Raw genomic sequence first — 26,749 nt, 5'->3', positions numbered from 1 at the left:
TATTCCCTATAGAGTATAAATAATCCATGAAATCTCTATTTAGTTCAGTTTTTTAAAAAAGCATCTTAATTCATTCATAGGTTAAGTAATAATGTGAGATTAATAAAGAGCTGATAAGGTTATGAGCCATTCTGATTCTAATACAGAGAGACTATATTCCATTTTCTAGGATTGTGGCAGTATAATGTCTTGCTGTTTTCCATTGGTTCTATTTAGAGCAGTATGGTGCAGTCCCTGTACATATTGCTAAAGGTATGGTGCTCCCTATCAGTGTAGAGGTTAGAGTATTATTTTCTGTAGGTGCCTCAGAGAACCATGATCTTCCTTGTCCCCTGGTTTTTCTTTAGCTACTGGGTAATATGCTCTCCATAGAAGGGAACTGGGAGAGGAGAAGATAGATAAATGTTTTAAGACCTGCATGTAGGGCAAGAGTTAATGCTGAAATGTTGTGGTAATGCTTAGAGACTTATAGAGTGGTAATTCAAAATGATATATTATTCTGAGAATATAATTCAGAATTTGGAATATCAAGAATATGTGAAGGGTTTGGAGAAAATATGAAAGAGGGAGAATCAAGAATATAAAGGATTCTAGGGAAATGTGATAGGGAGAGATCCTGGTCTGTCATGTGAGAGTGGCAGAAACAAACAATTTTGTCCTTAAAACCACACAGTATGCTTTGTGTTTATGTAACTCTTGACAGTGATTTTAAGGCTGTTGGTTTAAAGGACTTTTGATTAATAACAGCACAACCTTCAAAGTGTTTGGGCCTCAAGTTCTGATACTTTTCTGTTTGGAGTTCCTTGAGGTAGATGAAAATACTACTTTTCCTGACTTATAGCACCTATGATGATGGAAAGGGAAGTAACTAGATACTAGGCTGGTCAAAGACATTGGGACCAGAATAAGTGAACCTCTGTGCCAAAGATGACATGTGTGCAAAGGGCAGCCAACCCTGGTGTTAGCACAGAAATGAACAGTGTAGCAGATGATATTAAGAATGCCTACGATAGCCCTGGCTGGTGTGGCTCAGTGGATTGAGTGCTAGCCTGCAAACCAAAGTGTCACGGGTTCGATTCCCAGTCAGGGCACATACCTGTGTTATGGGCCAGGTCCCCAGTAGGGGGCGCTCAAGAGGCAACCACACACTGATATTTCTCTCCCTCTCTTTCTCCCTCCCCCCCTCTCTGAAAATAAATAAATAAAATCTTTTTTTTTTTTTAAAGAATGCCTAAGATAAAAGTATAGAAAAATTAGACTTACTCTTGGAAGAAAGCTGGTAGCCATGTGTAAAAGCAAGTGCAGTTATTAGAAGATTTCTTGGCTTGTAATCACAAATCTTGCATGTGAATCCTAATTGCAATTTATTACCTGTGAACTTGATCAATTCAGGTAACCTTAACCTCAAACTCAGTTAAGGTCAAGCTAACAATGATAATACCCTAAATAACCTGTGTGGTGGGATTCTGGTATATACTCAATTACTGTTATCTGAAATTGACAGTAAAATTTTATTCAAGATGTCCTATGGAAAACTGTGAAGTGAATACTAGAAACTGTGATAAGGGTTATAATTTTAGAGTGTGTTCTTAAACTTGTTTTTAAAATCTTAACATTTTTTAACTGCTATGTAATTATTTTGCTTTCTACAGTTTTAACTATGCAGTTGAAAGCATCAGAGAGAAGTTGAAGGCAAAGCCTTTACTTTTACAGGTTGGTTGATTCATATTTGGTTGATTAATAATAACAGCTCCTCAGTTTCCTCATCAGTTTATTTTATTGTGACATATACATTTCTGAAGCTTTCTCAAGTCCTATTTGGAAGAAATTGGGGTATAAATAAAAATAGGTAAGATTATGGTAATAATAATGGCCATATATGGGAAAGTAGGGAAGGATAAGATTTATTACCAATGCTGTTCTAATTGAGTGATCACTTGATAATGTTAATCTTACTTTGATTTGTAGTTACCAATTGGTGAAGCCAAAAATTTCAAAGGAGTGGTGGATGTAGTAAGCAAAGAAAAACTTCTTTGGAATCCCAATTCAGATGATGGAAAAGACTTTGAGAGAAAACCCCTCTCAGAAACGAGTGATCCTAAATTGCTGAAGGAGACAACTGAAGCAAGGAATGCCTTAATTGAACAAGTAAAATAAATTCTTTTGGTTTAAAAATGCATAAGTATTTAGAAATTTTTAAAAATGTTTTTGTGAAATTTAATATGAAATTATGTATTAGAACATGTAAAGTTAAGAATATTGACATGAACACCAATATATACATCAGCCAGCTTAAGAAATAGAACATTCACAATACTCTTGAATTTCCATGTGCCAGCTCCTGTTCCACTGATTATTTACCCCCAATCACTATATTGATTATAGAGTTTATCTTTCATTTGCTTTTCTTCACAGTTTACTACAAATGTATGTATCATTAAATAACTAAGTTTTTTATATGGTTTTGAACTTTATATAAGTGGAATGATAGTTTTTGTATTTTATTAAATTGTTCAACATTATGTTGGAGATTCATCCATGTTGTTATATGTAGTTATACTTCACTCATTATTAGTCTTATGTAATGTGTCAGTATATGATTGTACCACAACTTATTGTCTCTTTTCCTGTGGATGACCTGTGAGGTTGTTATCTCTTTTTTTGCTGTTACAAACACTATAGCTATGAGCATCTTTGTATGTATCTCCTTGTGCACAAAAGCAAAAATTTGTTTAAAGTTAAACCTAGCAGTGAAATTGTGGGTCAAAGGGTATGTCCATCTTTTACCTGACCAAATATCATATTATTTAGAAAATTTTAAAACTCTCAATTTTATGGTTCATATATAATTTTAGACCTCATCCCCCTTCAAAAAATTTTTTAAAGGTTTTATTCATTTATTTTTAGAGAGAGGGGAAGTGAGGGAGAAAGAGAAACATCAATGCTTGGTTGCCAATTGTGCGCCCCCTACTGGGGACCTGGCCAGCAACTCAGGCATGTGCCCTGACTGGGAATCGAACCAGTGACCCTCTGGTTCACAGGCCAGCATTCAGTCCACTGAGCCACACCAGGCAGGGCCACCTTAGAAATTTTAATAGAAAATAGTAATATTGTTAATATTGGGTTTGCCAAAAAGTTTGGATTTTTTTCTGTAAGATGGCTCTAGTAGTGCTTAGTTGTCTTTAACTTCATTTGAAACAATTTTGTTAGATTGTTTTATGACAGCTCTCATTATCGGTGTCCATTGGAAAAAAAACTTACCAAAATTGGTGAATTTTTATGTAGCCATTTTAACATTGAAGATGGAAGAAAATGCAACGTTTTCAGCATATTATGCTTTATTATTTCAGGAAAGGTAAAAATGCAACTGAAATGCAAAAAAAGATTTGTGCAGTATATGGAGAAAGTGCTGTGACTGACTGAATGTGTCAAAAGTGGCTTGTGAAGTTACATGCTGGAGATTTCTTACTGGATAACGCTCCATGGTTGGGTAGACCCATTGAAGTTGATAGTAACCTAATTGAGACATTAATGAAAACAACCAATGTTTTACCACACGAGAGATAGTCAACATACTAAAAATATCCAAATCAATAAAATTATTGGTAAAAATGAAAAATGTCTTTTATTTTACAGAAAAAACTAAATGGACTTTTGGCCAACCCAATATTATAAGATATCATTAGTATGTAGAACAATAAGTAAAGCATACCTTAAATAAACTCCCTGAATTTTATGTTAGAGTAGAACATTTGAGTCTGAACTATTTGATATTCTTTTTTTGTTTTTTAATTCACTTATTTTTTGTTTATTGATTTAAGAAAGAGAGAAACATTGATGTGAGAGAGAAACATCAATTGGTTGCCTCCTGCGCGTACTTCAACCAGGGACTGAATCCTCAACCTAGGCTTGTGTCCTGACCGGGAATCAAACCCCACGACCTTTCTTTGTATGGGTTGACACCTCAACCAACTGAGCCACACAGACCAGGGCTGAACTCTGATTTTTTTATTTCTAAAGTAAACTGATCAAAATAGATCTCATAATTAATTTTTTTCATTCACCTTTTATATGAAGTTATTTTTGAAGTAATTATTTTCCATTATAATATATAGTATCAACTTTATCATTAGCATAATGATCATTAATATTTTTATTATTGGAAAATAGTTATTGAAGACCTATGATCTAGTTTAAATGCTTTATATATATTATTTAATTCTCACAACAGCCTATATTAGCCCCATTTTACAGGTGAGGGAACAGAGGCTTACAATGCTTGAATAAGTTGTCATATAGCTAATGAATAGCGGAGCTGGAATCTGAACCCATATATGTCTCAATCTAGAGACACTTACTCACTTTGCCATACTGCTTCTCAAATTTATGGGGAGGGCACATAGAATAAAAGTGGAATTGACATTTATTAATCAGTAATTGGGTACCTAATTAGTTCTCCTTTGAAGTTTTGTTTTATTTTAACAAAGGGGCTATCAGAATAAACCTAAGAAGGATTTTATAATCTAGTTGAGGAGCCCACGTAAACTTGCATGTATGTCTCATTGTTCTAGAACATGAAAGGCTCAAATTTTATATTCATTATATACATTAGTAGGTAATAAAGTGCTAATTACAAACAATACATGTTTATGTATAGAAATAGTAACATCACATCACACCTGTTAGGATGGTTACTATCAAAAAAATAAAATAAGTATTGTAAGGATGTGGAGAAATTGTAACCCTTTTGCATTGTTGGTGGGAATGAGAATGGTGGAACCTCTGTGAAAAACAGTATGGTGGTTCCTTAGAAAATTGAAAATAGAATTAACATATGATATGGCAATTCCACTTCTGGGTATATATCCAAAAGAATTGAAAGCAGGGTCTCAAAGAAATATTTGCACAGCCTTGTTCATAGCATTATTTACAATAGGGAAAAGGTGGAAGATGTTTATCAATAGATGAATGAATAAATAAAATGTGGTACATACACACAATGAAATATTATTCAACATTGAAAAGGAAGGAAATTCTGATACATGCATTATTAATGAAACTTGAAAACACTAAATTGCTAATTAAAATAAGCCAATCACAAAAAGACAAACTATATGATTCCACTTATATGAGATGTCTATAGAAGTCCAATTTATTGAGATAGGAGGTAGAATGATAGCTGCCAGGCTCTGGGAAAGGGAAAATGACAAAGAGTCATTATATGAGTCTGTAGTTTTGGTTTTGTGAGATGAAAAGGTTCTGGAGATTAGTTTTACATCGCTGTTACTATACTAGTCTGTTCACTTAGAAATGATTAAGATGGTAAATTTTATGTTATGTTCACATTATGTTATACCACAAATACATATCTTTTTAAAAAATTAGAGATTAAGATTTGTGTGGATAGGAATCAATGTCTTGTGTCCTACAAGAGAACAGTGAAAATAATAAATAATATTTTTTCTATGCTACTGTATTTTGGGGCAAATTAGAATTGGCTATTTAATCTTCTCAATATCCCCATGAGGTAGGTACTAGTATTATCTCCTTGAGTACCCAAGGAAAAGAGAGGTGGTAACATAACTTGGCCAAATTTTTGAATAATTTATCAAGTAGTGGAATCATTTCCAGGCAGTTTGACTCCAGAAGCTGTGCTTAACCATTTCATAGGCTGCTTTTCAGGAGGATGGTTTGGTACATTTTTGCTATTGCTAGCTGTTAAAAGTGTGTTTTTCTCACCAAGTTTGCAAGTTTTGTTCCTATGTACTATTTTGAACTCTTGCAAATTTTATTGAATTGTCAGCTCAATTCTTATATTTCATAATGGCAAATGCTTATGGAAAGAATGCGAATTAGATAATTGCATTTTTATTATTGAAATTATGTGTATGACCCCCCCCGCCCCCGCCAATTTAGATGTATTTCTTCAGTGCAGCATTACTTAAAGTAAGATTAGTTCTTTTGGTTTGACTGTCTTAGGATATCTTGTGAACATTTGGAATATTAGAGGTACACCAGGTAAAACCTTTTTATGAACTAAGACCCCCATATTTATCTAAAAACAGCAATCCACTGTGTAAGTTATCATTGGCTGTGAATTGTGCATTTTCTTTTATTTCTTTTGAGCACTGAGTAGATAGCACTTTATTTTCTTTGAAAGAAAAACTCTCTTTTAGAAGATAGGAAGAGGTCCTTGGCCTGGATAACTTAGGTCATGTTGCTATCTTGAAATATTTGGAAAATATATTTTTATGGTATTTAGACTTAAGGTAATAGTTGGACAATAAATGCAAGTCATAGAACTAAATAAAAGCCTTTCTTTATAGGTTGCAGATTTGGATGATGAATTTGCTGACTTGGTTTTAGGAGAATTTAGTGAAAACTTTGATTTGGTACCAGCTGAAAAGGTAAATTTTATTATTCATTTACCGTGACCAAGCTTTACTAATTTGTAATGCTTGCTTTCTCTGTTTTTTTTTTTCTCCAACTTTGCATAGCATTGGAAACTATGTTGACTTAAACATTAGTAAAAAAATTAAGATAAAGTTACTATTAACACAAAATGTTGACTTACTTAAAAAGTAGGAGAACATAAAGGTAGAGCTACTGCTGATACACAGGAACTTAATAATGGCAGCAATTTACTACTTTTGGATATACTTTACAAAATTAGAAATTGAATCTTTTTTTACTTGTATTGAGTCAGAAGTTAATTGTTTATTCTCAGCCTTTTCTCTTCATTGTGATCATTTCTGTGGGTATTTTTAGGGAAATCACAGGTAGAAATTTGTATTTAAAAATTACTAGCTTTTCAAACTACTACAATGATCATTTTAATCAGAACATGTTTTTTCTGAATCTGTTTTAATTTTAGTGGAAACTTATTGCAGGTGTTTTTATTTGTTTGTTTGTTTGTTTTCTTTTGAAAAAATATTAAACCAGAGACTAGGCAAGCAAAATACTGATAATAATTGAATTATGACAGATTTCTTCAAGACATTCCTCTTTTTCTCTCTCTCTTCGTTTCTTTGTTTCTTTTTTCCCTTTCCAGGCACATTTCTCCATGAATTTGGCAAACTTACTCTTTGTTTTCCTTCCTTCATGAAACATAAGAGTTACCAAAGAAAGTGTTTTAAGTGGTAATGTGTATAATATTGGATTGGCCAAAAAGTCCATTTAGTTTTTTCCATAAAATAGAAGACACATTTTTTATTTTCACCAATAACTTTATTGATTTGGATATTTTGAGTATGTCAGCTACCTCCTAAGTGGTATAACATTGATTGTTCTCAATTAATATCTCAATTTGATCACTAAAGTTGATCGCTGTCAACTTTAACTGTCTACCTAACTGGAGCATCATCCAGTGAGAAATCTCCAGCATGAAACTTCATAAACCATTTTTGACAAATTCAATCAGTCACAGCACCTTCTTCATATACTGCACAAACTATTATCTATTTTTTTCTGCATTTCTGTTGTGTTTCTTCCTTTCTGGAAATAATAAAGCATAATATGCTGAAAATGTATGTTTTCTTCCACCTTCAATAATAAAATGGCTACACAAAAAATCACCAATTTTGATAAGCTTTTTTAAAATTCATGGTGGTATGAAAGCTGTCACAATATAATCTAACAAAATTGTTTTAAATAAAGTTAAAGACCACTAAGCGCTACTGGAGCCATCTTATGCAAAAAAAACAAACGAACATTTTGGCCAACCCAGTAGAGTCCAAGATGAGCCCAACAAGTTTACTTAGTTATATTCCCCAAAAAGAATTAAAGAAAAACACGAGATCTATAGATTAATTTTAAGCCATTTAAAGTGATTTGAAATGGGAAAAAAATATTTTTCTTTTGAATGAAATGCCATAATTTTAACATTCTTTATTGTTTAGCATTTGAATGCTTAAGTGTGATGGTTATTATACTGTACAGTCACGTAACATTATTTCTGTTTTCGAAGAGCTTACAGTTTAAAGTGGAATTGACCCACCATTTCTCTTATCCGTAGCTTAGAAGTACACTCAAGCTTTTCTTGGTTTTTGAGGTCTTTTGAAAAATTTGTTCTACTTTGATTTCTCATTTTCTTTTGGGTTTTATTTAATATGGATCCAATTCATTTGGAAAAATTGTAACTCGTATTTATAACTATAATTTCTTACCAGTTTCTCTAATAGATTAACAAGGTTAAATTGCAAGTATATTAACTCTTTTTCAAGAAATATTTTCAAATACCTACTTTATTTTAAGCACTTTTTTTGTTTCTGGGGATTTAGCAGTGTTCTCATCGGACCTTACTATGATCATATATAAATTTTATATTTTAGTGGAAGGGAGGCAGACAATAAACTAATAAATATATTTAATATACCAGGGAATGATTAATGTTATAAAGAAAAATGAAGAATAAGGCCATAAAGAATAATGGTAATGTGTGAGGAATGCTGTTTTACATGGTTGGTTAGGAAAGACATCTAATTCTGAGATATTTCGGTGAGACCAATACACTGTGTATGATACCACCTTATGGTCACAGAAAATACTTATTTATACCTCTGCTTTGTAGCTACAAACTGCAATACACAGAGTAACACTGGCTCGAACAGCAGTGCCTGTGCTTTGTGGAAGTGCCCTGAAAAACAAAGGAGTCCAGCCCTTATTAGATGCAATTACTATGTATTTGCCTTCACCTGAAGAACGCAACTATGAATTTCTGTAAGTATGCAAGTATGTAGATTAAAATCTTATAGCCTTGAAAAAGCAGGTAGGTAAATAGGTCTTTTTTTTTTCCGCTACAAAGAGTAGTTGAATCACTATTTTTGAATAACATTGGTGAGAAATATTATAAATAATATAATACAGTGCCATAGTAGTTTTTACTTGAAAGGGACATTTGTTGTCTCTTGTAACCTGCTACCTTTACAGATGGAGCTAAGAATGTGGGTTTATTGATGTGTAAAAGTATGTTGGCCCTGCCATCTTGTTTTTTTCTTTTTTTCTTTAAAAACTAGTATATTGGGGATGTTTGATAAATATTCTGTAGATATATTTATATCTAGTCTAGATTTTCAAGATTTTTCATAAGCTCAAAATATTTTGTCACTGTAAAGAAAGGTCACTGTTTGCCCTGGCTGGTGTGGGTCAGTGGATTGAGTGCCTGCCTGTGAACCAAAGGGTCTCCAGTTCAATTCCCAGGCAGGGCACATGCCTGGGTTGCGGGTCAGGTCCCTAGTAAGGGGAACACTAGAGGCAACCACACATTGGCATTTCTCTCCCTCTCTTTCTCCTTCCTTTCCCCTCTGTCTAAAAAATAAATAAATAAAATCTGCATTAAAAATAAGTTGAAAATAAAGGACATTGTTTTACCCCTGTTCTCACTAAAAACTTTGTACTTATTAATAAATCTTCTAAAATCTGAGTGAGTGTTGTCCAAAATGGCAGACAATACTGTACTTCAATCCTTTTAATGAGGACATTACTCACTTTTCCTGTCTCTCCACTGCAGAGGCATTACCATGAAGTGATTATAAGTACAGACTGTGTACCACCTGATTTAAATCCCAGCTCTTCCATGTTGTTTAACCTCTCCTCTGTGAAAAGCAGAGAATAGGACCTATCACAGGATTGTTATAAGAAGCAAATGAGTTAAAACTTATAAAGCACATGGAACAGTGCCTAGAATATTATAAGCTTATAAGTATTTATTAAATAAAGTTAAAAACTGGAGGAATAATATTACAGAAGTTCTGTAATAAAAATGTCTAACCTATTTTGAACTATGGACTCCTTTGAAACTAATGAAAATATGGAGTTTTTCCTAAGAAAAATATACTTGTGCCCAAAATTTGGCAATTTCAGAGGGTTTCAAAGTTTCTGTAACCTATTGATGAACATGAATTTAAGGACATCATTCTGTAAAAATGTTGGCATGTAAACAAATTCAGATTTGTAGTATAAATATATATAGTTATGTAAGTGGAGAGAAAGTGGGAGGCAAATGTAAAAGCAGTAATTGAAAAGTACATATTTATTTACCCTGTACAAGTTTTTTGAGAAAGTGGTGTGATGTTCCTAGGTATATTTTTTGAGGAGGGAACTTTTGATTCTGGAATAATTTGTGAATAGAGGTAATATTTTGAAGAGACACCACTGTTTTTAGTTTTGAGGAATTAATGGTCAGATCTCCATTAAATTTAATCTAGTGGAGGAAGACATGTACTAACCTTATTTAATCATTAATCAGTCTGGGTAGCTAGACTAGAAGATATGAAGGCTCTTTGGAGAACTTAAGGATTAAGTTTGTGCAGTGATTATGATTGGACCTGTATAAATATATAGGAAGTTTATTTTAGGGTTTTTCTGGAATGTCTCCTTAATTTTTATAGGCAGTGGTACAAGGGTGACTTGTGTGCACTGGCATTTAAAGTTCTCCATGACAAGCAGCGGGGACCACTGGTCTTTATGCGCATTTACTCAGGCATGATAAAACCCCAGTTGGCCATCCATAATATTAATGGAAACTGCACGTAAGTAGCAGCTTAGATTATTTTCTAAAACTGTATTCGTTTCTTTAAAAATACTTTTACTAATATATATCATAGTTTTACAGGGAGAGAATAAGTCGTCTACTTTTGCCATTTGCTGACCAACATGTAGAAATCCCTTCACTGACTGCTGGTAACATTGCTTTGACTGTTGGGCTTAAACATGTAAGTGACCAAATGGTTTCTCTCGGAAATGAAAGCTAATATATTTAATTAAAAGTAGGTATTTTATAATAGCAAAAACTCATAAATATTTTAAATGTCCATCAATAATGAAATAACGAATATTGTAGTGTAGTCATCAACATGATTGAATCTCATACACTTAATAGAAAGTAAAGTAAGGTATGGCTCAGTGAATTGATCGCCAGACTGCAAACCAAAAAGTTGCTGGTTCAATTCCTGGTCAGGGCACGTGCCTGGGTTGCGGGCCAGGTCCCTGGTTGGGGATGTGTGAGAGGCAACTGACCAATGTTTCTCTCACCCATCGATGCTTCTCTCCTCGTTTTCCCTCCCTTCCCCCTCTCTATAAATAAATAAATAAATAAATAAAATCTTTTAGAAAAGTATAGAAGACTATTAACAGTATGGATTGTATTTATATAAAGTTCATATTCAAGTAAAATAATGTACTATTAATGGATACATATGCATGTTTTAAGAGTATATAAAACATTGTTATTTCCATTGGATTTATTTTCCTATTTTGATCACTGCACACCATTTCATCTAACCTTATAACCAATCAGGTGTTAACTGAAGATATTTTGCCAATGAAGGGTCCATGAGGGCATGGATTTTTGTCTCTTTTGTTCTCTATTCTTTGTCCTTAGACTAGTACATTAGGCACTTAATGACTTTTATGGGATAAAAATACTTGAACTATCTGTATATTTTTGGTGGATTAAAACTAAGGACATTTCACTTATATATGGATTAAGTCAAATACCATTTCTCACTAAACTTTGGTGTGTTTGGCGTGTTAGTATAAACTTGTTACTTATAACCTTTTTTTTCCATCTTAATAGTTCATTAAAATATAAAAGGAAACTTTTACACTTTGCGACAGCATAGATGGATCTGGAGAACGTTAGGCTCAGTGAAATCAGCCAGCCAGAGAAAGACAAATACCATAAGATTTCACTCAGATGTGGGATCTAATGAACAAACTGAACTAACATGCACAACAGAGACAGACTCTTAGATGGAGAGCAGGTGGCAGCTCTGGTGGGGGTGGTTGTTGGGAGGTGGAAGGACTGGGCAAAAAAGAAGGACTCGTGGACATGGACCACAGAGTGGTGACTGCAGACAGTGGGGGTTGGAGGTGGAAGAGATTGTAAGGGCGGTAAATGGTAATGGGAAAATACAATAAAAAATAAGCTTTTAATATTTTAAACTCTTTATGAAATTGCAGTTTTTAAAATCCTTTACAGAAAATTCTCGGAACATATATAAAGGACCCATGGACAAAGAGAACGGGGTGGGGGGAGGATTGAATGTTGGAGGTGGGAGGTGGGTAGGGCAGGGGAGAGTGATGGGGGGAAATGGGGACAACTGTAATTGAATAACAGTAAAAAAAAAGAAAGAAAGAAAATTCTCATGGTCCTGAAAGTGGACTTCTAGCATTGTAGTGTCCTTTCTGCCTACCTGAGGGCAGGAACTGCTTGTATGTATTTGAAAGAGTTACTGAAATCTGTTTGGGCTAGTGCTTCAGTAGGAATATCTTTACAGAGATGGAAACTGGCACAGAACTTCATAATATGTAAGTTTAAAATTAAAATTATAGTTTAAAAAAAAACGAGTCTTCAAGGAAGCTATCAGTTTTGCATGGTCAAGGGGATTCTGTTTAATTGCATATTTTAGTTAATAGAGGATTTTTTGTAAAATAGTAATAAATTTTTACTGGTGGTAAAACACTATTGAACTTCTACCTAACTTGTCTTTACATGATTGAAAATTTAGGAAAGTTACATTTGTTTTGCCAAATGAATTTTGGATATGTACTGTGTGTGTTTTATTGTTAGACTTATTACAGTGGGATTTTGGATAGAATTCTTACATAAATCAGATTTACTTGTACAAAGTTATAATGAGTTTCATAAATGTTTCTCTTTTAAGTACTGATAAAAAGAAAGTGCTACTTTGAATTTTTTCTCATTTCCTGGTCCTTGGTAGAAGTTGGGTACTTGCAACAACCTGTTTTATTCCAAGGCATGTTCTTTGTTTGCAGACAGCCACTGGCGACACCATTGTCTCATCCAAGTCCAGCGCATTAGCTGCTGCTCGTCGAGCTGGAAGGGAGGGGGAAAAGAAGCAGAGACAGAACAGTGAAGCGGAGAGACTCTTACTGGCTGGGGTGGAGATTCCAGAACCTGTTTTCTTCTGTACCATAGAACCCCCTTCAGTGGCTAAGCAGCCAGGTATGAAATAGTCTTGGTGCATCAATTAATTAGTGCTCTGATAATTTAGAAAAAAGAGTTACATTATACCCTCAAAAGGTATTTTATATGATTGGGTTTAATTATATCAGAATTTATTAGTATTTCTTGTGATTAGTTTTTTAAGATGTTTTGATTTTTACAAACTCCTTTTATTTTTTTTCTTATATCTCAGCTCTTTTTCTCATATCATATTCTTCCTTAGTTTTATTCTTGTGGTGCTACCTATAGAAGTCTAAGCAATTTACCTCAAGACTACCCTTCCACTTTATTGAATTAGTCAGTACATTCATAACTTATTCAGTTTCTCATCACCATTTATAAAATTGCTACTTTTGTTGTTTTCTAGTTCAACCTTTGGAACTCAGTGAAGATATTTAAAACTATGTTAATGTTGACTGTTCTTTTTGAGTGTTTTAGATTTTGTTTTTTAGCATATTTGCTCAGAATTCCTCAGTGGCTTTTCATTACTGAAAGCACAAACCCAGACTCTTTATTATGGTATATACAGCTTGTTATTCCAGCTATGCCATTTCCAATTAAATTTGGTTAAATATAAGAGAAAATCCTCAAGAGGCCAATTGCTGTAAGGACAAAAATTTATTTCTCTCTGTTGTAAAATACACCTCAAGTTGGCAGCCCAGGGGATGGACGGTGGCTCCTCAGTCTCACCAGGCACCCAGGCTCCAGTCTTTTGTCTCGCCCGTCTGAGCGCATAGCTCCTATCCTTACTCATCTCAGGGTGGCTGCTGGGGCCTTGGGCATCACATTGGAGTTCCTGGCAGCAGGAGTAATGGAGAGAGAGAAGATGTGCCCCTTTTCCTTTTAGATTTCTTTTTTGCCCTTGGCCATCACTTAGATACATGGCCACCCAGTTGCAAAGGAGTCTGGTAAGTGTAGTCGTTTAGCTGGGCAGCAGCAAAATAGAGTGGGAGGCCACTTGGAGTCCTCGGCACCAGCTTTCTTTCCTGGCCTCACTTCTTGAAACTGCCTCCTTTGTTCTGAATCCTTTTCTTTCACCCAAATAAAAATAAAAACAGAATAACTGCTCACACCTCACACTGCTGTAATAAACTAGTTCTGATATCCTGAAGATGCCATGATCTTTTTGCATTGCTATTTCTTTTCCTTTGTTCTCTCTTGCATTACGTTGGCACCCCTGCATTTGTCTGCTTGGAAAATATTTACTCCTCTCTTTAGGTCTCAGCTGAAGCATCACCTGTTCTTGAAGCCCTCACTGAATTCCTCTATTAGACTGTTAAAGGACAAACTTTCTAGTTCTACGGGTGGCATTAGAAGCTATTTTTCCCCCCTTGAAAACAAATTGGACTCACAGATTATGGAAAAACAAAGGCAACCTTTATCGCTTCCCATGTCTTTTTGAGTACCTTGCGGTAAAGAAAGGACTCCTACCCAAAGAGTGATTCCAGTTCCTCACCTCTCCAGCTAAAGTTCCCATGAAAGAAATTCAAGTACAGGTATAAGCCCCCAAGTACTGAAGGAAACTGGGTCTCTTCTTGTCCAGTTGGTAAAGGAATGGCATTGAAATTCAACCAGGTGTAGCTACGTCCTTAAAATGTCCTGAGGCTGGCTAAAGTAGTCTTGATTCTGGGATAGGATAGGTGACATGAATGTGGCTTTCAGTTACATCACGGTTGACCAAGCTAGTTACATCAAGTGTGGCACACACTTAAGGATAGGGGCTCCCCAAACAAAATAACCTTATGAGGTCTTTTAAATATATTTGAAAGTCATTTCATATGTTAAATGTAGTGTGACCACCTGTATTCAAATTGCAGGACTGTAGTTAAGTTGCACCAGCCAATTTTAAAATATAAGACCTCGATCTCTAACTGCTTTTGGAGAAAACCTACTTTTGGTGTCCAAAGAAAGTCTTAATTAATGGGCATTAGCTTAGAGGTCCTGGGCTACAGAGAGCAGAGGACTTCCCAGAGCCTCCCTTACTCAGACTTCTTAAAACCAGATTTACGCATGCTTTCTCTGTGCTTCTGTTGTGTTTACTCTTTGGCCTGTTACAGGACTTGACATCCTGTGTTATGATGCGCTCAGTGGTTTCAAACTAATAAACTCCTGAATGACAGATTCCTTATAAATATTTTTTAATGAATTTGTTTAATAAAATTACCATCTTTCCATTCTAAAAGCCACAAAGTGTCATAAGCATTGTTACTTTATCTATGGGTACTTAAAAATAAATATTACCTAAAATAATGCCTCTTAACCTTGGATGTGCATATCTATCTCTTGGGGTTCTTGTTAAATACAGACTCTTACTCAACCTAGAACCTGAGATTCTGTATTTCTAACAGGCTTCAGGTGATGCCAATATTGCTGGTCCTTGGACCCAGCTTTGGGATTTTGGGCCTAGAACAGTATTGTTCAATAGAAACAGGACATGATCCACTTATATAACTTAAAATTTTCTTACAGCCATATTAAAAAATTGGCAAAATTAACTTTAGTAATATGTTTTACCTAACCCAATATATCAAAAATATTAGTTGAACATATACTCAATATAAAAAATTGAGATACTTTACTCTCTTTTTTTTCATAGTAAGTGTTTGAAACGTGGTATATATTTTACACTTACGGCACATGTCAATTTGGATGGGTAATACCTAGTGATGGCTAGTGGCTACCACTTGGGTAGTGGTCTATAAGGCCTGGTTTATATGTCTAAGAACAGCTTAAATGTGTAACTGATAAGGTTAGTTCATTAATCCATTGCTCAGTTCTTCAGCTACACTTTGTGGAACTAACATCTTTTATAAAGAGGTAAGGTATACATTATCAGTTAATTGATTGCATTAAATTATCACTTTTGATAGTGTATTTAATGAAAATAATATGTTCTTATTTCCTCTTTGGTTGTGATTATTTGTCATAGAGTGATAACATTACCACCTCTTTATTCATGATAAATTTAGCTTCTTTTTACCAGTTTCTCATTATTGCCTGTTTTTCTGAAGGCATTTTGCTTTTTGTCAGCTCTTAGATTGATCTTTGCAAAGCATAATCGGATGATGTTGCTGTGCCACATAAACCCTTCAGTGGCTTCCCATTGCAAATTCAAACTCTTCACCATGACCTACAGAACCACAAGACCTGTAACACATCTCTCTTCCCGTCTGATCTCCCCTTCTGCCCACCAATATCAAGCTACACTGGCGTTCTCATTGTTCTTCCAATAGCAAAGTATTCCTTGCATGCCCGTTTCCTCTGTCTGGAATTCTTTTTCTTCAGCACTTTGCTTCTAAGGTCATTTTTTAAATATTTTTACCCAAGTCATCGTCAAGAGGCCTTCCCTGATCACCCAGAATCAAGTAACCTTCCATCACTATCTTATCACCTTATTTTATTCTCTACAAAACATGTATGGCTGTTTGAAATACTCTTTTTCAAAATTTGTTTGCTTGTTCATCTGTTTTCCCCACTAGAACATATGGTATATTATTTAAGAAATGAAATGTACAGATATCTAGTTTTGTTTATCCCCCAGATTTGGATCATGCTTTGAAGTGCCTTCAGCGTGAAGATCCCAGTTTGAAAGTGAAGCTCGATCCTGACTCTGGACAGGTAGGCATTTTGTTACTTAATCCCAGAAATCTGTCAATAATTTAGCATGTGTGTGTGTCTGTGTGCATGTGTATAAGTGACTATATGTAAAGCATTGATTGGTTTATGGCCCTGAAAAAGAAACTTCCTTTTTTGGTTCTCGTAATATAAACTTCTAATTATTATGTTATGTTTACTGTCAAGCTAAACAGACAAGTTCCCCTTAAAGCTTTAAATTAATTATACCTCACTTATATAAACTACTCTGCAACATTTAGACCATGGCTCAACCCAAGACAAAGCCGTGAACCTCAATGCCATGGCTTATAGAAGCATCAACCTAAAGGGAGGGGGCACAGGTGCTTTTAATGATAAATGACACATGTAAGATGGGTGAGAAGTGATAGGTTACAACCTAGCAGTGTGGGGGGAAATAGAGTTCTACAGTAGGTACAGAATTGAGCTATATATTACAGCACAAAAGAACTGATATTTATTCTTTATCTTCATTTTAGGAAGTCAGGTCTAGAAAACCTTGTCTATATAACTAAGAACAGTTTAAATGTGTAACTGATTAGTTTATTAATCCATTGCTCAGCTCTTCAGCTACACTTTGTGAAACTTCTGACATCTTTTACAAACGGTAAGGTATCTGTATCAGTTAATTGATTGTATTAAAGTATCACTTTTGATTGTATATTTAATGGAAACAATAGGATAAAGTTTACATAAGATTTTAGAAAAAGTTCCTTAAAATGATTATAAATTTGTCTCAAAGAGGATGAGCTGATTGAGTTAATCTGAAAAATATGGGGCACCTTATTTCCCCAAATAAATGCCAGGTAAATGAGCAGTAATTTAATTGATCCTGAATGCCGCAATAGCAATTAAAACAAAAAGCTTTTTATTAAAAAAAAAATACCAATACATATTTTTTTAAAAAATAGCAAATAATACACAAGTGTACAGATTTAAAGATAGTATCCCTGTCTCTCAACCCTATTCTATACAGGTAACCACTCTAAAAACTGTATGATTATAGCTTTTCACACTTTTTTAAACATTTGTTCTTCTGCTGTGCTGTTATAAGACACAGTATATTTTTTCCAAATACATAAATATACATACATATACACACACACAGATATATAACAAGTCATTCTATTTGTATTATTCTCCAACATGCTTTTGTTCCAAATAATTCACTTCTTCAACTTTACACCATACACCAAAGTATTTTGTGTTGTTCCTTACAATTATATTTTTATCACAGTGAGGGATAGAAATTAGAACCAACCAAAGGAGAAGACTCACGGGGCAAAGTCTGGGACAGTTCTAAATGGGAAGCTTTCTTCATCCTCAGGGATGTATTACCCCCCTGGCAAAGAGTGTGGCCAACCAGAGAGCCCCGCCTGGGCCTTTGGTGTCTAGTTTTTACTAGGACTCAAGCACATACTGCCTGAGTGGTTGACCTGTAGCTTATAATACCTCCTGTAGGTTTGCACTGATACCTTTATTCTGCAGGTTGAAGATGATGTAGCCATTCCAAAGTCTCTATCATAAATCCCATTGTTTGACTAGCTGGTGGACAGAGTTCCCAGACAAGCGTAGTCACTTGGATCAGGCAGCATCTTGGCCTAGATATAATTTGTCAGTAGCTGAGAGTAACAGCCAGAGCTCTCTTTAGGTAAATTTCTTCACTACATAGATGGAATATGAATACAACAGAGCAAATGTGGATTTCTTCCACTATACTCTTATACTCTTTCTCATGCACAAAGACCTTATTTAGGAATAGCCATTGTTGGGTTTTTTTTTTGTTTTTGTTTCTTTTAAAGCATGTCTTGGTTGGTTTTGATACAAATTTGGCTTTTCGAACAAAGGCCCAAAATGACATTGGTCCTTAGAAATTAAAAGCCAATTTCTCTGTCACTAGTCTGGAAGTTTGGACTGCCCACAAAGCTGTAAGGTGCCTAGGATGGTTGGGAAATACCCATGTGGTTGGCAATGTTTGGGAGAAAGGTTATTTCTCCCATTCATAGGATGTTGTCCTTATCCACCTGTTTCAAGACAGTTGCCTACTTCCTCCTTCAGAAAAAGAATTTTTTTCCCTAAAGTCATAGCCCAGAGGTTGCAAACATCAGCTACACTCAAGTTCCATTGACCAAAACTTAGCTATGTGGTTGGGAAGTGTGGTCTGAGCTAGATGCCACATGCTCAGCTGATGTCAACTATTATGGAATAATAATATCATAGCAGAGAATGGCCTAGTAACTCACTTTTAATTGATTATTCCAATCAAAAAAGTTAAAACTGTTTTGATGTAGGAGCTGCAAAACATTGTAAAAGAAAGTCAGTTTGTAATTAATGAAAAATAACCTAGATTGATATACTTTTATGTAATATTTTATGATAAACATAGTTTTCCTTGATCTTTGTTTTATTTTCTTTCTTTTTTTTTTTAACCAGACTGTCCTATGTGGAATGGGGGAGTTACATATTGAAATTATCCATGACCGAATCAAGAGGGAATACGGACTGGAAACCTATCTAGGGCCTCTTCAGGTGGCGTACCGGGAGACCATCCTAAATACAGTTCGTGCCTCAGGTAAAAAATAAAACATTTACTGTTTTTGTTTATCTCTTTCTCTCCAGGATCTGTTTTTTGAATCTCTTAGTTTAGTTGCAACCAGGATTTGCAGTCACTAGTGTTTTCCATCAGTGGGGACAGGTTTTATATGTGTGTTTTCTAATTTTTTAGGATTTTTGAATTTTAAACACAGCCCTATTCCATTACCACTCACTACATTTACTGGATGAGCCATGTATCAAGCGGATGTGCTTTTCAGTGGTCATGGCATAGAGAAAAGCACTGAAGTAGATGGCTCCTCCCAGCCCTTACTACCAGAATGAGCATATGAATTTGAAGTTGAATCAGATGCACTTGAAAGGAAAAGGACTGCTGTATATATGAAACTTTCTTTTTCACAAACCTAAAAGTAACCACACACAAAAAACCCTAAACTGAGACACATAGATAGCTTTAAAATAAAAAAGGAAACAGAGAAATGAGGTTGATGTGTTATTTTTACTCTATAAAGTGACTGGAAAATAATTTCTACTATCTAATAAATATGGTAATCCTATGCTTATGAAAGTGCAGTTTTTATATTTCTGTCACAAAATGTAAGAATTCATGATTCATTATTTTAATTCGATTCCCTTAATCAAAAGAACATGACATTATTACTGTTCTTCCCAAGGAGAAAACACAGTTTTGTTTAAAAATATAGAGAAAAGATTTTTAGTATAACCAGATGCTCTTAAGCCTCTCAGTGATTTATAAAAAAGGAAGGTGGTTACTTTTCACTAAAACTTGAAAAACTAAACAAATAGAATAGAGGAGCAAATGACGTGAGGATTTCCGTTTCTGAACTTTATATCCAAAAAAACTAAGAATACTGGGAACATATAAATGACATCTTTAAAATTAATGTCTGAGCTGGTTGGAGCATAATGGAAATTTCCAGGGGTAAAAAAGGAAGTTGGAGCAGAACTCTTGTAAAATAAGTCAGCATCAGCGCCACTAGCTGTTCTGGGAGAATCTGTTGTCGTTTCTAATGTAGGAAATAATTAACTAGGAAAGTCTTCTTCATAAAAGGATACAAGAAAACTTGTCTAACTGGTTCTGGGAACAAGGGGCAAAATTCCTGAGAATTTGTAACCATAAATTTCTGATGGGATTTTCAGCCTAAATTTATAGAATCAGTATGACCTGAAAAACTCCCAACCAAGAAGAATTTTAGTATAAAATGTTCTCATGGATTGGTGATATTCCCAGGAAGCTGGTGAAAACAAAGGGACTCTCTGCATAAATGTTCTTCAGCCCAGACATCAAAGAAAATCCCACAGATAAAGAAATGGGAAATCACAACAACAAAAAAAAGTTTTAAAATCATAAAACCATGAGAAAAGGCACAATGAGCAAAAAGGCAATACAAACAAGAAACATTAGTCAGACCAGCAAAGGCCTCTGATATTGGAAGGATCCGATGCGGAATATAAAATAAGTATATTTATTGTTTTTGAAGAAATGAAAGGGAATAGAAGGTATTGGAAAGGAACAAAAGACTATCAAAAATAAGCAGGCAATGGAACATCATACTGTGTAAGAAAGAAAGGAAATGCTCGAAAAAGAAAATGATGAGGGCATGTCGTAAGGACATGGGAATTAACTTGAAGAGGCTCCACTAGCCAAATCTGGATTCACGTGAACACCAAAATAATTAAACCCAGTAATTATAAACAATTGAGAAAAAGTAGAAATTCATGAGTCTGTAGTGATAATGAACAAATACATGGGGAAGAAGAGAGAGTTCTTCCTTACACTGGAATGCCAAGTGTTGTTAGTTGTTGAGGAAGCAGGAAAATAGTGGTTTTGCGATTGTTGTGAATACTTAATATTGATTGAGTACATTGCACAGTTTTAAAGTATCTACCCACAGATTGCCTATTAATTACAAGGTAAAAAACATAGTACCTAGATGCTGAGGCAGTCATACCACATCTTGACTGGATGGTCAGATCACTAGTGATAATGAGGGGCAGATGGACACTGTGTACATCCAGAAAATTACAGAAATTTACAGACATTAAAAATGACCTGAGTTGGAAAATCATACTATTTGTAGACAAGAAGCCTAATTCCACCCAAAGAAGTGTACCAGGTGTTAATATTTATCATAAAGCCAGTCTTTATGATACTAATCAACCTATAAATAGACAAATAGGCCAGTACAACAAACCAGGAAGCCTAGAAACAGACTCTTACACAATGTGGGAATTCAGTTTATGTCAGAGTGATATTGCAGCTCAGCCGGAAAGGATGGACTGACTATTTAATAATGCCATGGGATAATTATCTATATAGAAAAAGATTTAATCATATTCCTACTTCATACCATACACAAAAGTTAATTCCAAATGAGTTTAAAAACCTAAATATGAAAGAAGAGTTGCAAACTCTCCCTTGGAACACAAAATAAAAGGAAAACAAGTACTAATCATGACCAGGTAGCTCACTTGGTTAGTACGTCATCCTGATATACCAAGGTTGTGGGTTTGATTCCCAGTCAGGGCACATATAAGAAGCAGAATAAAACTTTTGTAATTAAAAGAATTTCACAAAAGAGATATTTCAAAAAGTTTGAATGTAATCTGCATATCAAAATTTGTGTGATCATCTGCCTCAAAGCATCTTTTTTTAAAAAGATTTTATTTATTTTTAGAGAGAGGGGAAGGGAATGAGAAAGAGGGGGAGAGAAACATCGATCTGTTGCTTTTGGTACATACTTCAACCAGGGACTGAACCCACAACCCAGGCGTGTGCCCTGACCAGGAATCAAACCAGCAACCTTTTGCTTTGTGTGACGATGCCCAACCAACTGAGCCACACTGGTCAGGGCTGCCTCAAAGCAACTTAACTAAAGCAATATTAATAGGTGATTCGGAGCAGGTTTTTAACATTGATAAACATGGAATCAGATACTTTCTTGGTTGACATTTTTATACTGTATTTAGTGCCATTGTAAATATTTTCTCCCACTTTATATTTCGTGAGAGCTTGAACTTGTTAATTGTAGTTTTCCCAGTTGTGATACCTTGACACCTTTTCAGAACAAATCTCTGAGGTACCATATTCAATTTGTTTACAGATACCTTAGATAGAACCTTAGGAGACAAGCGGCATCTTGTGACTATAGAACTGGAAGTAAAACCATTTGAAACATCATCTGTTATGCCAGTTATTGAGTATGCTGAAAGTGTTAGTGAAGACATTTTGAAGGACTCCCGAGAGGCCATTGAAAATGGAATTCATAGTGCATGCCTCCAAGGTAAGGTATGCAGATAAGAGTAAGCATGAGTATCACACTCAACCATTCAGTCACTCCCAGTATTACAGTTTCATTCAGTCTTTTTCCTAACTTTGGTAGAGTTTTCTCCTTTTTTCTTCCTATTACGTGTATGTTGTACCTTTTGTAATTATTCCCTGGTCCTTGGATATTCTCTTCTGTTTTTTCAGTCTTCTATTCACTTTGCTTTTCAGTTTTGGCGGTTTCTACTAATATGTAACTGAGAGTCTTTCCTCAGCCCTATCTGGTCTACTTATAAGCCCATCAGAAGCATTCTTATTTCTTTTATGGTGTTTTTGTACTTCAGCATTTCTATTGGTTTTGTTTTTTTTTTTTTTAATTCTCACCCAAGGACATGTTCATTGATTTTTTTTTTTTTTTAAAGAAAGGGGAAGGGAGAAATAAAGAAAGACACTGATGTGAGAGAGAAACATTGATCAGATGCCTCTTGTACGAGGCCTGACTGGAGATTGAACCCGCAACCTAGGAATGTGCCCTGACTTGGAATTGAACCTGCAACCTTTTGGTGTACAGAACAACTCTCCAACCAACTGAGCCACCCAGCTAGGGCTCTGTTTGCTTCTTTTCAGGACTTCTATCTCTCTGCTTTCATCATCCATTCATTCTTGCATGGTGCCTATTTTACCTGTTAGAGCCCTTACCGTGTTAATCATAGCTGTTTTATGATCCCAGTCTGATCATTTGAACATCCCCTGCAATGTTTGGTTCTGATGCTTGTTCTGTCTATTCAAATTGTGCTTTTTGCCTTTTAGTATGCATTATAGTTTTTTTCTTGATAGCTGGACATGATGTACTGGGTAAAAGGAATTACTGTAAACAGGTATTTAGTAATGTGGTAGTGAAGTGTGGGAGATGGGAAATGTTCTGTAGTCCTGGGATCAGGTCTCAGTCTTTTAGTAAGCCTGTGTCTCTGGACTGTGAACTGCACGAGTGTTTCTTAGGGTTTGTTTGTTTTTTCCATCCTTCTTAGGTGGGACATGATGGTTAGAGTGAACTGGAATAGGGTGCTTCCCCCATCTGACTCTGACAGTGATACCCTTGCAGGTTAGGTTCTGGTTAACTAGGTTCCCCTGAGGGCAGGCCTTGTTAAGAATAGAGGGCTCTGCCCTGATCAGATAGCTCATTTGGTTAGCGTGTCATCCTGATACACAAAGTTTGTGGGTTTGCACACCAGACAGGGCACATACAATGGATGCATCAATAAGTGGAACAGCAAATCGATGTTCTTTTTTTCTCTCTCTAAAAATCAATAATAATAATAAAACCAGAGTGTTCTGAAGTACTATTTTTGATTTGAAGTTGGTTGAATCCATGGATATGAAATCAATGTATACAAAGGAGAAGGGTCAACTCTAAGTTTTGGGGATGTCAAGAATTACACGCAGATTTTCATCTGCTTGGTGGTCAGTTCTTTTAAATCCCCCATGTTGTTCAAGGGCCAACTGTATTTCAGAATGGTTTCTTTCCCCTTCCCCTGCTGGTAGCACAAGGAGACTTTTCTCTGATATTTACTGTGAGAATCTGCTTGAGCTCCTGGAAGTAAACCTCACAAAACTGTGTCCCCTGCCTCTGCCCACCTGTCCTACCAAGAGACCAGGTCCCTCTGGAGTTTTTAATTCTAAACTTGTCCACACTGAGCCTCCAGCAATTTATCAATTACAGTTCAGTTTTTCCTACCTCAGCACTGGTTCCTGGGATGTATTTTTCTAGGAAGTCTGCTCCAGGAAGCTTTGACTCCCTGTATTTGTCTTCTCTCCATTCTTGGGAGGTTGGGGGGCCAGGGGTTTGACCTGCGTTCTCCCCTCTCTTACAAATCCAAAGAGAGTTGTTGTTTTTTCAGTCTGTTTTCTTTTACTTGTTAGGACTAAGTGATGACTTCCAAGCTCCTTACATGCTGAACTGGAAGCAAAATCCTCTCCCTCTTTCTTCACATTTCTCAGCTACTCCTTGCTATGTATTGCGTCCTAACACAAATTTTCCTCCTTGCCTAGGACCATTGCTTGGATCCCCAATTCAAGATGTGGCAATTACTTTACATTCACTGATAATTCATCCTGGTACCTCCTCAACTATGATTTCTGCATGTGTCTCAAGATGTGTACAAAAGGTATGTAATTACCCTAATGCTTTTTGCTTCACAGTGACTCTCCTGCCAGCAGTGCACACTGAACCTTGGGCAGCTGTGCTTGTAGTGCCAACCTTGTGTCTTTGTTTCCTGAGCCTTGTAGTTAATGAGAGTTTTTACCACGGAGAATCTTTGATTTTTTAAAATCACCAGGGTTTTATTTGCAAGACGATCTAAGAACTGTTTAACACAGCTAGCTTGAAATATCTTCTGGTTTTGGCAAATAGACAAGTTTCCCTAGGTGGCAACTCTGCTTTCCCCATCCCAGACACGTAGTCATCACACTGTGAGATTTGTCTCAAGGTGCTTGCTTTGAAGGGGACTGGGGCATCATTGTCCTGTGTACAGTGTTTCTTGTATCTTGTATCTTCTTCAATAAATGTCTCTGTTTTTATAGTACATGGCCAGATACCTTCTGGACAAAACCCATATTTTGAAATTCATACTTTTAAAAAAGCTTCTGATTAAAAAAACTATACTTTCAAAAATAAAACGATTTGATATTGTTTACCTAAGCATATAGTTAGAAATATCACCTGTAGTCATGATTACAGTGTTAAAAAAACACTTACCTTCTTGTAATTTTTAAAGTTTCTCCTGAAATTGGTTTTAATGTTGAAGTAGCGGTAACCTGAAAGATGAGTAATCCCAAGCCCCAAGGTATTGGACAGTCCTTCAAAATCTAATATTTCTAAACCCTTCTAAAAATAAAATGCCAAGTATTTCAGAATTGGTCAGCCTTTTTATTAAGGCCATACTAGAAAACAATTAATTTTATAGGGCCTTTCAGTTAAAATTTAGTTTTAATTCATTATTTCAAATGAAATACTCCTAATGAAAGCACTCCAGCCGTTGTTAAGCTTTAGCTGGTGGGGGAGCTCTTTCCCTCTGCTTATGAGAAGTTAGTGATGCCTCACATATTTATTGAGCCATCATGTTGTGCTTACAGTGCACCGAAATGGACATATAGGATGCATATATTTTTCTTGACCATTAGGAGCTTTGGATTTAAAAGGGAATTAAATATAGCCAATAGCCAAAGTATTATGTAGAATGGGCTGAGAACCATAAAAGCTGAGAAGTGTGATTTGGGTAGGATTATTGGAAAGCAGTTAATATTTGAGCTGTGATGATTTGGAGCCTTTGGTCATGGTGGGGAGCAATCCAAACAGGGAGAAACTAAGGAGTCCCTTTAGCTGTAAGTATCAGATGAAGGCAGGAGAGTAGTGAAAAATAGTGTTGGAAAAGTAAAATAAAGTCAAACTGTAGAGAAACCTTTAAAAAGTATGTTTAGGCATTTGAGGTTTGTTTTGAGAACAGTGGTAAGTAGTTTTTGAAGAGGGCAGTATACTCATTAGCACCCAGGAGGAACTGGAGTAGGGAAGAGCTAGGTTAGGACAGGGAATGGACTGGGTCTGAACCAGGACCACAGGCATGGGAATGGGAGGGCAGCAGGAATGGAAGGCTCTCAGGTTACCTGGGGAAAGGGCAGTCAAAGATGCACGTCCAGCTGACGTGACGACGGGTGATGCCATCAGCCGGAATAGGGGAGAGCAGACAAGAGGGTTGGATAAGGAATTGATGGGCTTAGTTTGGGTTGTAGGGTATTGAGACACTGTCCCAAAGTAGGCCGGTGGAATACAAGGCGGGAACACTCAGAGACTGTGAGCTGGGTGAAGTTTAAAGTTTTTGAGGAAGCTGCGTGAAGACATCTTTGAAGCTCTGCAGTTAGGCAGTGTTGCCAAGGAAAAGATCATGAAGAGAAAAAGAGGACCAAGGACAAATCCATGGGCACAGTATGTCTTAAGTTACACAGAGCTCAATGCTTTCCTTAGTTGTAGCATTTTTCCTCTTAATTTTTACCTTTTTGCACTCCATTATTTTGTTCTAAAAGACATGTGAAATGGCACAAAGCTCTTGGTAAGAACTGACAAAATACAGGGGATATTTTTAGTAACATTTTCATTCAGAGACTATTAGATAACCTTTCCTATAGTTGTAATTTCAGTTGATAATGATTTTAAAGGCTTACTTAGCTGTGAAGAACTGAAGGATTGTTTTACTATGTGTGCTATTGTTTTATGTGTGAAATTTCTGTGACAAAGAGAATATACTCTTGGTTTTACT

At 35.6% G+C, this 26,749-nt stretch overlaps 1 protein-coding gene across 2 annotated transcripts in view; it reads left to right on the top strand.

Moving 5' to 3' along the window:
• The window catches only part of GFM2 (GTP dependent ribosome recycling factor mitochondrial 2), a 76,959-nt gene that overhangs the window by 26,992 nt on the left and 23,218 nt on the right, over positions 1-26,749 (top strand). For both annotated transcript variants that reach the window (XR_008529546.1, XM_054578493.1), the window contains exons 9-19: positions 1,653-1,713; positions 1,969-2,148; positions 6,327-6,407; positions 8,570-8,718; positions 10,389-10,529; positions 10,613-10,712; positions 12,778-12,967; positions 16,509-16,585; positions 19,034-19,172; positions 22,279-22,458; positions 24,489-24,604. Coding sequence is in view for 1 of the 2 variants with exons in the window: in XM_054578493.1 (XP_054434468.1) it covers positions 1,653-1,713; positions 1,969-2,148; positions 6,327-6,407; positions 8,570-8,718; positions 10,389-10,529; positions 10,613-10,712; positions 12,778-12,967; positions 16,509-16,585; positions 19,034-19,172; positions 22,279-22,458; positions 24,489-24,604 (1,414 nt within the window). In the remaining variant the exon portion in view is untranslated. The remainder of the gene's footprint in view (positions 1-1,652; positions 1,714-1,968; positions 2,149-6,326; positions 6,408-8,569; positions 8,719-10,388; positions 10,530-10,612; positions 10,713-12,777; positions 12,968-16,508; positions 16,586-19,033; positions 19,173-22,278; positions 22,459-24,488; positions 24,605-26,749) is intronic.

This window comes from Pteronotus mesoamericanus, unplaced genomic scaffold (assembly GCF_021234165.1).
Source record: "Pteronotus mesoamericanus isolate MK-2021 breed Mesoamerican mustached bat unplaced genomic scaffold, CSHL_Meso_final contig_50, whole genome shotgun sequence".
Taxonomy (NCBI): Eukaryota; Metazoa; Chordata; class Mammalia; order Chiroptera; family Mormoopidae; genus Pteronotus; species Pteronotus mesoamericanus.
This window is presented reverse-complemented; position numbering and strand designations above follow the sequence as displayed.